This window comes from Sus scrofa, chromosome 6 (assembly GCF_054392235.1).
Source record: "Sus scrofa isolate SSC_HxYL_T2T_F1_AM1 chromosome 6, Sscrofa_HxYL_maternal_Yorkshire_Landrace_v2.0, whole genome shotgun sequence".
In the NCBI taxonomy this organism is placed as follows: Eukaryota; Metazoa; Chordata; class Mammalia; order Artiodactyla; family Suidae; genus Sus; species Sus scrofa.
Window position 1 is genome coordinate 1,475,982 of NC_139388.1, and position 13,392 is coordinate 1,489,373.

A 13,392-nucleotide genomic window follows, 5' to 3' on the forward strand; every position below is an offset into this window, starting at 1 on the left:
AGGTCGGTCCAAACCCACACGTCCTGTCTCAGTGCATTTGCGCCACTGTGACAAAAGCACACCGACTTCGCATCTCACAGTTCCGGAGGCTGCAAGCCCAAGATGCTGGCTCCGGCAAATGCCTCACCTTGGCTGGAAAAGAGCTGAGGGAGCCCTGATCCCAACATAAGGGTCCCCCCACCTCACCCCGTCCCAGCGGGCACCCCCCCTCCCCCGCCCCCATCACACTGGGACTCTCCTTCCAACACACGAGTATCAGTCCTGCCAAATGAGGTTACCGCAAACACAAAGAAAATAAAACCCAAACCAAACAACTTGGATATCCTGAGCTTTCTGGGGTTTGAAACAACTACATTAAAGGGTCGCCACAGCCCGGCTCCCTGCACGGTGAGGGAGGGGGTGTCCAGCGGCAGCAGCGCCCTCTGGCCTCCGAACTCGTCGCGACCTCGTATCCACAGACTGCGGACGCCAAGGATGGTCAATTCAGCAGACACGAAAGGCCTCGGTCCACCTGAGCGCCCCTCCCCGAGGACCTCAGCGATCCGGGCAGCCACCGGGAGCGCCCGGGTCTCAGGGGGCGTGGCCTGCAGGCACCTGCCGGGGGACGCGCCCCGCGCCCCCAGCCGCCTCTGCCCCGGCTTTCACTTCACTGGAGAGGCCAGCCCTGCGGGTGCAGACAGGACCGCACACTGAGAACCCGCGGAAGGAAGGAAAGAAAAGATGCATTCGCATCACAGCAGAGCGGCGCGACAGCCGGGGCTCAGCCCTCCAACTGCAGGACGGGCAGAGAAGGCTGCGGAGCGCGCGCTGGAGGATTCCGTTCACCTACACAGCCAATCGCCTCCAACGACTGTTCCAAGGAGGGCTGCTGCTGCTGCTGTGTTTGAGAGGAACTGTCAGCGGCTTGCTCTTAAACAATGATTTGTATTCTTTCCACTATACTTGGTTTACAGTGCTGTCAATTTCTACTGCGAGCAAAGTGACCCGTCACACACGAACGTTCTTTTTCTCACATCGTCCTCCATCGCGTTCCAGCCTAAGTGACTGGATACAGCTCCCCGTGCTCCACAGCAAGTTCTCGTTGCTTATGCACTCCAGACGCAATCGTTCAAGCCGCCCTTAGCATTCATATGGGAAAGAGAAGGGCCAAGAACAGCCAGGGCTGTGCCGGGAGGCGGCGGTGGGGGCAGGGAGCAGGGCAGCCTGGACACGGATGCGAACAAGGCCGCCCCAGGCCGGTGGGGAGAAACGGAAGATGCTGAAAGCCACGCTGGGACCACCGCTTATCCCTTCTGGGAAAAACTAGCTCTTCACACGACACATGGAAATAAATTTCGGATGAATTAGGGCTTAAAAGGGAAGAGCAGAGCTTTGTAACTTTTAGATATGGGAAAATATTTAATAGCTTAGGGTTTGACAAGATGTTTCAGACGAGAAAAACACATCAAAAAGACAAATGCACTTGAAGATATTAACACTTTCAAATTCTGCACGCCAATAGCTACCACTAGCAGGCCAGCCACGTAAGCAATGCACAATCAAGAAAATTATCCACACCCAAGCAGAAAATGGGCAAAGAACATGAAGAGGCAGTTCACAGAATAAAAACCCAAATGGCCAGTAAACTTTTCAAAAGATCCCGCCTAGTTAATAATCAGGGAAGTGCAAGTGGAGACAAAGAGACTCCACTTCAGACCCAGCCCAAAGGCGAAGACCACCACTCTGTTCTTGCCTGGCTTGGAGGAGAGGGAAGGGGCTGGCAGGCCGGGCGACACGGGCACCACTGCTTTTGCAAGAATGGGGCTGGACCTCCAGCCGATCATACAGCGGAGCCTGAAATCCTGTAACTGCACCACCCAGGAGTGTTTTCTGGACAAATTTCTGCACCTGCACACAGGAAGTGATGTGGGGAGGCCACTTTGCCAATGATGGTGCTGCGGGGGCGCACCTGGCGCCCGTAAAACCATCACACCGCCACCGCTCAGCCCCTGCCCGTGTTTACCTCCCAGGAGGCAGGCTTGGGGGGAGGCACCAGCTGCTGTGTTTTCATCTTGAGAAAGAGCCCCTTGGCAGGACACACAGTGGTCAGGCGCCCCTCTTCTGTCCTCGGTGTTGAGCGACTTAAGACATGCTTAATCTGTCCTCGGTTGATTCCACGCTCTAGGGCTGCGAGGAGCCTCAGGACACACGGGGCTCTGTGGACCCCACCTACTGACCAGGGAGTGGGGGCCAGACCCGCTGACCCCTGGGCTTCGGAGCCCAGACTGGGCTGTTTATGGACACTTCCGTGTCCAGGTGTGCAGTTTGTGTGATTCCATGTCTCTACATCCAGGTACGTGTGCACCGGCAGGCATGTGTATGTGGCCCCGCACGGGTATATACGTGTGCGTGTCTCTGCCTGTGTCCCTTCGTACGTGCAGGTGTCTGTGTCTGTACGTGTCTGAGTGGTGTGTCTGTACAGGATGGAGTGCACACGTGTGGACTCGCCCCATGTCCTGCCCTGTTTGCACGCATGTGGTGCACGAGGCAGCCACTCCCGCCGGTCAGGTGCCTCGCCGGCCTCGCCCCAGCTCGCGGGTGCTGAGGGACGGGGCTGATACCGCAAGGACGCGGTCGCCTGAAGGGCTTGATGGGGGGGGACAGACTAATGGCCTAAGGGCCGCAGCCGTTACAGTGACCAAGGCTGTGTATCGTGTGCTGCCAGTCAGTGGGGGTGGGGGGGCACGGGGGGCACCGTGTGGAGAAATGTGAAGGTGGGTGGGGTGCTATGCTGCCACCCTACAGGCATGTCCCCAGGCGTGGGGAGACTGTGTCCAGAAGCCTGCATGGAAATCCACACACACAGCTGCTGGCACACACACGTGGGGGTGGAGACCCAGCCCCACGTGCCTGCACCTCACGTGCCTGCACGCGTTAGGCCCATGGAAAGCCCTGGCGTCAGCAGAGGCCCAGGAGCCGGGTGTACCTGGGGTCAGGGGTCAGAGGCGGGCAGTCCCTGAGGAGCCTGTGGGGTGGGCAGAGGCTGACCAGCCTGTGGCCCAGTCCCAGGGTAACGGGCCTGCGTGGCCTTGGGGGCCATGGGTCACAGGATGCTCGCCCAGGCCCCTGGGGCCGCGTCCGGCCTGTGCTCCCACCCCTCCCAGGCTGGGAAAGGCATGGTTCTGGGTAGGCCCCTGTCCTGGAGACACTCGCCAAGCCTCTCCACGGCTCGGCCTTTCCCACGGTCTTCACCGCCCAGGGAGCGTTACCTGCAGGCAGGAAGTGCAGCGGCAGAGCCATTCGTGGTCAGCCGCTGGCTACCGTGAGCGCTCAGGACGCCGTGTGAGCACAGCGGGATGCCAGCTGCAGCCGCAACAGGAAACACATGGGCCCCTTTCAGTCCCAGGGCGTCCCCTTCGGTGGCCGAGGGGCACTCCGCCTCCTCCCCTCTGGCACCGGAGCTACGCCCTAGCCTGGAAGGCCTGGTGAGCCACCAGGGCCGCAGGGACAGGCGCCCACCGCCACGAGCCTCCCGAGCCGGCAAACACCCTCCTCGGCCGCCCGGGTCCCGCCTCCGAGTCCAGGGAGACGCGGCCCCACGAGCCTCGCACGCGAGCACGGGACCGGGACGGCGTTAGCTTCTCCATGGAGCCTTTATTGCGTTCCCTGGGGAGACCTGCTACCCCAGCGACACCTCCGGACCTGCAGGGCTGCTCGCTGTGGCCGCGGCCCCAAGGCCCGGGCAGGGAGAACGGCTGTGGTCACGGGCGCCCGGCCTCGGGGGCGCCCGGGTAGAACTGCCTGACGAGCTCCCGCTTGTTCACCTTGCCCATCTGGTTCCGAGGAATCTCCTCCACCAGCAGGAGCTCCGAGGGCACCGCGTACGGGGCTAGGACGCCTCTGCAGAGACAAGAAGGGCCTGAGCGTGGCGCTGGGGGAGCAGGCCGCACCTCCCCAGCGGGCCGGGGTGTGGCCTCCGCCACCAAGACGCCACACTGTCCGAGGCCCTACTGGTCCCTCTTTCCCACAGGGGAGAAGGTGAGCCTCATTCAGGTCAGGCCTGCCGAGACCCTGGTCCCAACCCTGCCGCCCACTCAGTGTGGCTCTGGCTAGACTGTGGCCGCGGGAGGTGGGTGGGCACCCCGCAGACCCCTGGGTGCCCTGACCATGTGCTCAGGCTGGCGCCGCCCCTCGCAAACGGGGGGAGGAGCCTGTCTGGGTCCAGGAGCCGGCCTGTACCCCCCCCCCCCACCCCTGCAGGGCGGTTGGCAGAGAAATCACCACGTCTCCATTCAGCAGCCGGTGCCCGCGAGTAAATGCAGGGCGCGTGGCCTTGGGCCATCTGCCCACAGACAGCGAGAACCACCACCTCAGGGCCGCCCTGTTCCTGGAACACGGCCGCCCGGCCCCCCGACTTCCCTCTGCCCGCCAGCCATAAGCGCATCGGGTGTGGCCACGAGGACCAGGTCACAAAGCGCGAACTAAAAGAAAACCCGCTGGCCTGGAATCCCAGGAAGCTGGAGTCCCCAGCAGCACCCGGCTCCAGGCGCTTCATCCTTAACCCACCTGGCGAGGCTGGGAAGAACACGGATCCTCACGGACACGGGTCGGGTTCTGAGCCCGCTGAGCCGCAGGGAAATGCCCTGGCTTTTCTTTGACGGCCACCCCTAGGGCACGTGGGTGTCCGAGGCCCGGGAGTGAACCTGGGTCCTCGCAGGTGCCTCGGGTTTTGTTTTGTTTTTTTTCTCTTTTTGCCTTTTCTTGGGCCGCTCCCGTGGCATATGGAGGTTCCCAGGCTGGGCGTCGAATCAGAGCTGCAGCCGCCGGCCTACACCACAGCCACAGCCACGCAGGATCCAAGCCGCGCCTGTGACCCACACCACAGCTCACGGCAATGCTGGATCCTTAACCCACGGAGCAAGGCCAAGGATCAAACCCACAACCTCATGGTTCCTAGTTGGATTCGTTAACCACTGCGCCACGACGGGAACTCCGCCTCGGGTTCTTAACAGGAACAGAGCAAGGGTTTAAGTGAAGCCGCAGAGCTGACCCGCGAACTCTCGGCGCCTCTGAAACCGCAGCATCCCCTGTGACTCTGCAATCCCAGGGGAGTTGACCTGCCCGGCAGTGCAGCCCTGACAAACAGGGTTCCTGCTGTTCGGGAAGTCTCCCTCCTTCAGCACCAAGGAGAAGGGGGACGCAGGTCCAGCCGGGGTGCAGGGAGCGGGGCGAGGCAGGAGGGGCCTCTCAGACCCAAAGGAACCTGGAGATGTTCCCATTGGCTCCTCTCTCAGCCGCTGCGGGTCAGAGCGCCACCCTCGTCCTGTCCAGCCCCCGACAAGCACAGAGGTTCAGGCCGGGCCCTGGGACCGGGGACCAAGGACGGGCAGGAGGGCCTCTGGGGGAGGTTCAGGGTGAGGGGAGTTCAAGCCACCAAAGACGCAAAGAGGACGTGAGGGTGGCGGAGTCTGTGGCCAGAGCCCCAAAGGCAGGAGCCTGTGTTCAGAGCAGGCGCTGGGAGCATCGAGGACATGGCGGGGGCACCCCAGCTTGCTCAGCCCACATCAGGATCACGCTGCTCTGGACCTTCCCCAACAGGGTCCGTCTACACCGGGGACAGGACGCACTCGCTCAGCGCGGGACCCGTCACCTCGGAACCAGCCTCTGAGACACACGCAACCCCTGGTTCCTCTGTTGCTGGTGGCCCTTGGGTGTAGGTGTGACTGGGCCCCACACCTGCACCTGCTGTCACCATGCAGCTCCCCCAGGGCCCTCCGTGGAGCTGCAGTTCCACAGAGACCACGAAGCCAACCTCAGGCCCCCTCCCCGGCCCTGCCCGCCCAGGCACACCTGGCCCACTCTTTGAGCTCCCTGTGGGACAGTGAGTGTCCCTCTTGAAGGGTCACCACTGCCGTGACCCGCTGGCCCCACGTCATGTCTGGAACTCCGATCACAGCCACGTCTGTGGAGGAAGAAGAGGGTGAGGTCTCCAAACAGTCCGCTGCGGTCTGGTGTGCAGGAAACGCCAGGGGCGGGGGGGACACGGGACACGGTGGCTCTGAGGGCCAGGGTGGCCCCTGGCTCCAGTCCTGCCCAGGGCGCTCGGGCGGAGGCTGGCCCCGAGCACACCTCCGCCCCTAAGCACGGGGTTCCCGCCGGCAAGGGCTGTGGGCTTGGACGGCAGTGTCGGCCGGCTACTCACCCGTGATGCTGGGGTGACCCAGCAGGAGCCGCTCCACCTCCAGAGCGCTGACCTTGTAGCCGCCGCTCTTGATGATGTCCACAGACGTGCGGCCGCGGATCCAGTAGCTGCTGTCCCTGAACACGGCCGTGTCACCTGAGGAGAGGCCCCGGTCAGCGGGCCGTGCCCGGCCGCGGCTCAGCGTGGGTCGGGTGCACACGCCTGGGGGCGCTGCCCGCCCCTCACGGGTGGCTTCCCCTGGGCGAGCATCCGCACCTTTCTGGGACGAGGCGGCAAGGACCGCCTCGGATGCCTGGTGTCTGACCCCACACGATGCCGACGCCAGAAGCCCCCTGGCCGTGTCCCTGTGCAGGGCCAGTGTCCCGCGGGGACAGGGAGGTCCTTCGGTGACCCCGTGCCCTTCCCGCGTTTCCCAGGAGAACTGGGGCTTCCACCGCAGAGCCCTGGTGTGGGCGGCAGTGCGGCCCCTCCGACGGGGCTCAGGAGCCTCACAGTGTCAGGCGGGGGTCTGGCAGGAGGAAGGGACCCCCGCCCCACACTCAGTGCTGCTTCCCCACCTCCTCCTCCTGGACGCCAGGCCTAGCGGGAGCCCTGCCCAGCTGAGGACCCACGAGGTCCCGCCAGCCCGAGCCCGGGGTGGGGGTGGGCGGGACGAGGCCGGGGGGCATCGTGGACGGCGGGCTGAGTGTGAGCGGGCCTCCCCGCCTGTGTGTCCCTGGGAGCGGTGCACGCGGGGAGGCCCCCCCTGGGCTCTGAGAGCCGCGCTGACGCCCCGCCTGCCCCGCGCGCCGTGCTCCACGAGGGACGGGAGCCGGCCTAAGTCGTACATATTTCATGACCCCTCGCGACGCCCAGGCAGGAGGCGCCATCCATCACCTCGCGCTCCTGGCGACCCGCGTGGCGCAGGCGCCCCAGCCTGTTAGACAAGACGGATGGCTGTGCGGTTTACGACGCAGCGGGAGCCCAGCTTCTGCAGGTACGGCAGGCTCTCCCGCGCTGGCAGAAGCAGGAGGAAGGGAGCCGTCAAGGTCCCAGGACAGCCTGAGCGACGGCCACGGGCTAGCAGGGAAGAACGCAGGCCTGGAGCGACAGGCGGGCCCCGGGGACTGGACGCTGTCTGTCCCCATCCCACGAGGCCCGCCACGGCCGCGTTCCCATTCCTGCTGTCAGCCCTGGCTCCGGCCAGGCTCCCCCCAGGCTAGGGGGCTGTCCGGGCTCCCGACTGCTTCCCATCACTGAACACCAGCCCCTGAATCAGGCGATGCATGGCCCCAGCCCGGCCCGTCTGGTCGCCACTGCCGGGGTGCCCTGGTGCTCAGGCCCCTACCGGGGCTTCCAGATCCGGCTCCCACTGCCTCCACCTGCAGCCCTGCCCTGGGCTCCCCCCCCCCCCACCGTCCTTGTTCTGCCAGGGCCGCCCCACCCCTGCCCAGAGCAAAGCCAGCGTGGCCGCTGGGCCCCAGTCCGCATCGCCTGTGGGGCAGCAGCTAAGCCAGGGTGAGAGGCCGCCCACCACGGCTGCAGCCCCTGCCTGGCAGGGGCCCTGCCCCTCGAGGGGACACCCCCAACCCCAACCCCCTCCTGGCTCTCCGTCTGCCCGCCCCACTCCCTGCCGTGTGCAGAGCAGCCAGCTCCTCGGGCCACCCCGTCAGCGGGGGCAGAGCTCCCGTCTGGACCCGCAGGAGGCACTCCACCCCCCCAACACAGCTCCCCACCCATGCGTCCGACCCTGCTTCCTGCCAGCAGCTTCCCAGGGCGCCCTGCCACGGTGCCGCCACCTCAGAGCCCCGAGTGTCAGCCTCGTGGGACTGTTTGCCGATTCAGTGGAAGGAGTGTGTTTCCACGTTAGTCCCTTTCACCATCGGGCAGGGAACCATTCCGTGTCCACGGCCGCCGGCACTTCTCCCGAGATCTGCCTGTGGCCTTGTTCCTGCTGGGATCGGCTGGGCTCAGGGACCCGCTCCTGCGCCCACCCCCACCCCCCGCCGCGTCGCCAGGGCTGCAAAGTCCGGCCACGGGTGTGGAGGCCACGGCAGGGCTCCCCTGTCGCTCTGCTGCAGATCTTTTTTGTCTTAGAAAAAGAGGCTTCAGCGTTTTTCTCTGAAGATAAGAGGATGTGCTCACTGCGGAAGAAAAGAGCGGGAGCGAGCTCAGCCCGAAGGCCCTCCGCTAACGGCCAGGGCTCCTACAGTCCTCGCCCCGTCACCGCGTGGCTTCTGCGGCAGTCACCGCCGCCTCCTACCATCGAGCTGTGTGAGGCGGCCCCAGAGTGAGTCACAGGCTCGTGTCTCCTCGGGTGCCAGTACCAGCCTCCACGTGCCGAGGGCGGGAGCTCTGCCCCGGCCCAGGGCCCCACCTCTCCTGCGTCCCCATTTCTGCGTCTTCACGTGTATCTTTAGCTCCATCTCCAGCAGCAGGAAAGCCCTGGGTCCTGAGCTGGGTCCTGGCATCTCCATCTCCCTGCCCAGGGCTGGCTGGCACCAGGGGGTGGGTGGGTGTGTGTAACGTTCTCGCCAGGCCTGGTGTGCTCAGGTGGAACAAGGCTGGTGTCGCCAGTGTTGGGGGTGGGGGCTCCTGGTGGGACAGCTTTGATGCCCTCCCTGAGCAGCCGCAGGGCCTCGGGGCTAATGGAGCTCCCTGTGCTGGAGAACCAGGCTCCGTGCAGGTGAGCGGGCGGGAGGGGCCGGTGTGGAAGCGGGTGGCCTCTCTCCTCTGTCCAGTCGGGGGAGGCCCTTGGGGCGACCCGGCGGACACAGTCCTTCTCCCAGTCGGGCCCGAATCTGGGCGGCAGGAGAGGCTGGCCGGGGAAAGGGTTAAGTTTAATTCCTCCTGATTTCTATTTAATATCATGCTCTCCCGTCGGAGCGGCAGCTGTGAGCTGATTGCGGGCACTCATTATGCAGCCTGTATCGCTAATGGCCTGTGACAAAGGCACGCGGCTTCCAGGCCTCACCCCCGAGAGCCAATTAAACACACATACTCCCTTCCTGTTTGCTGCGCATTACAATGAAATTAAACTGAATTTCGAAATCATTTTCTCCTAAAGACATCTCTTTACAATAATTAATGCATGCTATTCCTTTCAGCTGAAATATTCATCAAGACCAGTGGCTGCAACGCTTTAACTGCCAGCCCCGCGTGCAGCGAATCCGCTCTCGGCAAATCCACGGGGTTTGGGTTCCTGCGTTTTTGAAGAAGAAAAACTGCAGCTTTTTAACAGAGTTTAAAAATAAAAGACGGCGACCAGAAAGCGAGTGAGATTTTCAGATCAGGACGTTTGGAAGGAGGATTACGAGAGGGACACCCCAAAACGCAAAATCAGCTCAAAAGTAATCCGGTTAAACCCGCATTTGAAGGACAATCACAGGTTTGCGCCACCGGGTCAGCAAAGGGAAAGCAGGGCCGCGGGAACACGGTGGCCCGGGCTCCCAGGGCCTCTGCTCCGGGGCAGAAAGGGAGCCCCTCGGGGTCTCCCCGGAGGACCCTTCGCCTGCCCTCCCCCCTTGGGCCCCCGGCACCCCGACTTCTGGGGCGTCTGCAGTGCACCCCATCGCTCGGTGCCCTGGGGCCCCCCATTCCCAGGCACCGTCCCCCCAGGGCGCCCCTCAGCAGTGCTCCCGCAGAACCTGCAAGAAGGGACGTTTGTCATGATGAGGCCAGCACGTGATGACAGGTATCCGGGCCTTTCTTTTTGGAAAACACTGCTTTGAGGTGACCATGAAATAACACGCGGGCAGCACGGAAGCTTTAGAAGCTCAGACGGGCAGTAAGAAAAGGGCAAACTGCCCAGAAGCCCAGCTTCTCGATGGGGACCCGGGGTGCTCACAACGGTGAGTCTGTCCCCAGAGCTGCGTGTGGTCCGCGCCGACGGGGGTGAGAGGACGCCCACGTGCGGGCCCTCTGCCTGCCCACGCCCGGCCCCGGGCACCGGCTATACTCCCTGCTCTGGCAGAGGACACGGAGGGCAGACTTGAGGGCAGGACGCCCTGGGCCCCCCTCCTACCTGTTTTGAACCAGCCATCCGAGGTGAAGGCGCTTCTCGTTTCTTCTGGCTGGTCCCAGTACTCCCGGAACACGGACGGCCCCCTGACCAGCAGCTCCCCCTCCTTCTCCTCGAACCCCGGGGTCACCTGCGGGGCAGAGAGGTGTGTGTCAGAGCGTGCCCCTCCCGCCTTCCTCGCACCCCCTCCCACACACTCCTCTGAAGCCAGGTACCGGGGTGGGAATGTGCAGCCGCCACAGCTGGCTGCCTCCCGCGCCACCGCGTCACCTGGCACAGCCCTGTCCGCAGGGCCTGGCTGGCACCTGGCCGGGTTCCAGTGTCTGTCCACTTCTAAAAGCCATGCTCCACGCAACTCCGTTTGCAGGGTATGTCTTGGGCAAATAGTGGGCACAGGAGGAGTGGGCAGCTGCCCACACCTGCCGCGGCTGCGAGAGGGGCTCAGAGTGGGCAGCACCTGCTGCAGAGCCTCCCGGGGTCACTGCCACACCTGGTGCCACCTGGGAACCCATACCATCCCGGGAAGCAGGTGGCCTGTGTCTCTCTGCCAGGACCGCAGCAAGGGCGGGAAGGGGGCTGGGATTTACAGGACACGGAGCCGGGAAAGAGCCGGGGAGGGGCGGCCGGCGCTGTGGTCCTGAGTTCGCAAGTACCTGTGAGCCAAGAGATCGGGCGCCCCCTGCAGGCCGGCGTCGCCTGCCAGCGCCCTCGCGGGATGAACTCTGAAACAGGCTGGCAAACCAGCCGAGGTGTCTGTCCGGGGCCTGGACTGGAAGGTGAACCCGCCCAAGGGGCACAGAGGCGGAGGGCGAGGACGGCCATCCCCGCAGCAGCAGCTCCGCCGCCCCGCCTCTCACACGGCGTCTCCTGCCCGAGGGGCTGGGCTCCTGCCCTCAGCCGGCTCAGAGGTGCTTGTTTTTCAACAGACTTCATCTGAATTTCACCCATTTTTCCACCGCTGTCCTTTATGTGCCCACTGCCCAGGGAAGCTTAGCCACAGGGGCGGGGGTTGGGGGGGCACACCTACAGGGCAAAGGCTGTGAAAATAAACTGACATGGAAACCAGCCCCAGAGATGGCAGGTTGAAACTTGCAGATTTAAGCCAACTGGATAAAAGCAAAATAACAAATACTAACATTCTCCACTGGACGTCAACCAGATCCAGAGTCTCGTGATACGATACTCAAAACGTCCAGAACACAATACAAAATTACTGAGCACACGAGAAGCCAAAGAAACGTCCACCGCTGTGTAACGAGGCCGCCAGTGCAGGACCACATCAGATGGCACAGATGCTGGGGGCGGGGGCCGAGGGACACTAGAGCACACCTTGTCCACACGCTGCAACCAAGAAGAGCAGCCCGGAGGACGGGAGACTGTAACATCTCAGAAGAGAAATAAAGACATAAGACAGAACCAAACAGGAAGTCCCGTCGTGGCGCAGTGGTTAACGAATCCGACTAGGACCCATGAGGTCACGGGTTCGACCCCTGGCCTTGCTTAGTGGGTTAAGGATCCAGTGTTGCCGTGAGCTGTGGTGCGGGTCGCAGACGCGGCTCAGATCCCGTGTTGCTGTGGCTGGGGTGTAGCCTGGCAGCTACAGCTCCGATTCGACCCCCAGCCTGCGAACCTCCACATGCCACAGCTGCGGCTCTAAAAAGACAAAAAAAAAAACCCCCCAAAACCCAGCAGAACCAAACGGAGAGTTTAGAAGTGAAAAACGCAGTTACACACAGAAGGAACACCTGCTGGGTGAGCTCAACAGCAACGCGGAGAGGACGGGGAGAGCCGGCCTGGCTGTTACGAGCCCCTGAGCAGGTTAAGGGCCGCACATTCTACCCCCGGCCTCACGCAGTGGGTCACGGACCTGGCGTTCCTGTGGCGTAGGTCCCAGATGCAGCTCGGATCTGGCGTTGCTGTGACTGTGGTGTAGGCTGCAGCTGCAGCTCTGATTTGACCCCTAACCCAGGAACTTCCACATGCCACACGTGTGGCCCCCCCAAAAGAAAACAGATTGAAAAAAGGGGAAGAGCCTGAGGACTTCCAGAGAAATCGACAGGAACCCATCATCTGAACAAGGACGAAAAGCTGCTGGAAAACTAGACAGAGTCTCAGGAGCCTGGAGCCACACCGCAAGGGCGACCATTCACACGGCCGGATTCCCAGACGGGGAGAAACTACGGGCAGAGAGCTACCTGATGAAATTTGGTTTAGAACCCTGCGCGTTTGGTGGAGACAAAATGGACAGATTCAAGAAGCTCCGGGAGCCTCAAACAGGACGAGCCCAAAGGAGCAGAGGCCCAGGCCTGTGACAGTGCAGCCGCTGAAAACCGAAGAGCAGAGCAGCCGCAGAGAGGCCGAGCGTCGCGCGGAGGCCACAAGACGACTGACTTCTCAGCAGGAACCACGAGGCCAGAAACGAGGAAGAGGCTTCTACGAGCACCCACCGAGGTAACCGCCGTGCGGAATTCCAAAGCCCGCGACGAGAACGCCCAGGGATGACAGCAAATGAGGCACATGCTCAGGGGAGGGCGAAAGACGAGGGTTCCTTGCCAGCAGATCTGACCGACAGTGTTCTTCAGCCAGAGCGCAAATGACGCCTGCAAACGCCGGGAAGACTGACAGCAAAGGAAGGACAAGAGAACTGGTAAACGCCTAGTCGAGTAAAATCCGTTCTTCTTTTCCTCGTGAGTTCTCTAAGATATTTTTTTTTGGTCTTTTTGCCATTTCTTCGGCCGCTCCAGCGGCATATGGAGGTTCCCAGGCTAGGGGTCGAATCGGAGCTGTAGCCACTGGCCTACGCCAGAGCCACAGCAACGCGGGATCCGAGCCGCGTCTGCAACCTACACCACAGCTCAAGGCAACGCCGTATTGTTAACCCACTGAGCAAGGCCAGGGATCGAACCCCCAACCTCATGGTTCCTAGTCGGATTCGTTAACCACTGCGCCACGATGGGAACTCCTCTAAAATATTTTTGATCACTGAGAGCGAAAATTGTAACGCTGCCCCATGGAGGGTACCACACACGGAGGTGTTACCACTAGCACAGAGAGCAGAGGCCAAAGTGACCCACACAGGGCCAAGACCCTTTGCTTCCTCGGGCTGCCGCCAGGTTCCCGACCCTCCTTCGAAGGCCGTCGGTGCACTTCCTGCACAATCCAGTTTTAAAAAGAACTCTGCTCGGTTCCTCTAGCAGGAGCCCCCATCCTG

The 13,392-nt window shown here is 62.7% G+C and overlaps 1 protein-coding gene and 1 long non-coding RNA gene across 31 annotated transcripts in view; one reads left to right on the forward strand and one right to left on the reverse strand.

Annotated features, from left to right (window-relative positions):
• Window positions 1-1,378: 1,378 nt before the first annotated feature.
• ACSF3 (acyl-CoA synthetase family member 3) overlaps window positions 1,379-13,392 on the reverse strand; it is an 87,230-nt gene continuing 75,216 nt past the window's right edge. For 9 of the 30 annotated variants that reach the window (XM_084959280.1, XM_084959282.1, XM_084959291.1 and 6 more), the window contains exons 7-10: window positions 10,185-10,311; window positions 6,182-6,316; window positions 5,830-5,941; window positions 1,379-3,879 (exon numbers count right to left, since the gene is read on the reverse strand). In XM_084959280.1, coding sequence (XP_084815406.1) covers window positions 3,741-3,879; window positions 5,830-5,941; window positions 6,182-6,316; window positions 10,185-10,311 — 513 coding nt within the window. In that variant the 3' untranslated portion in view covers window positions 1,379-3,740. Of the gene's footprint in view, window positions 3,880-4,545; window positions 5,942-6,181; window positions 6,317-7,057; window positions 8,305-10,184; window positions 10,312-11,243; window positions 11,567-12,628; window positions 12,800-13,392 lie in introns of those variants that run through there. The other 21 variants (XM_084959276.1, XM_084959286.1, XM_021093626.2 and 18 more) reach the window with 10 other exon arrangements.
• LOC146402135 (uncharacterized) lies at window positions 2,753-9,431 on the forward strand. Its single transcript, XR_014805288.1, has 3 exons — window positions 2,753-7,157; window positions 8,258-8,450; window positions 9,268-9,431. It is a non-coding gene; the product is annotated as an uncharacterized LOC146402135 (long non-coding RNA).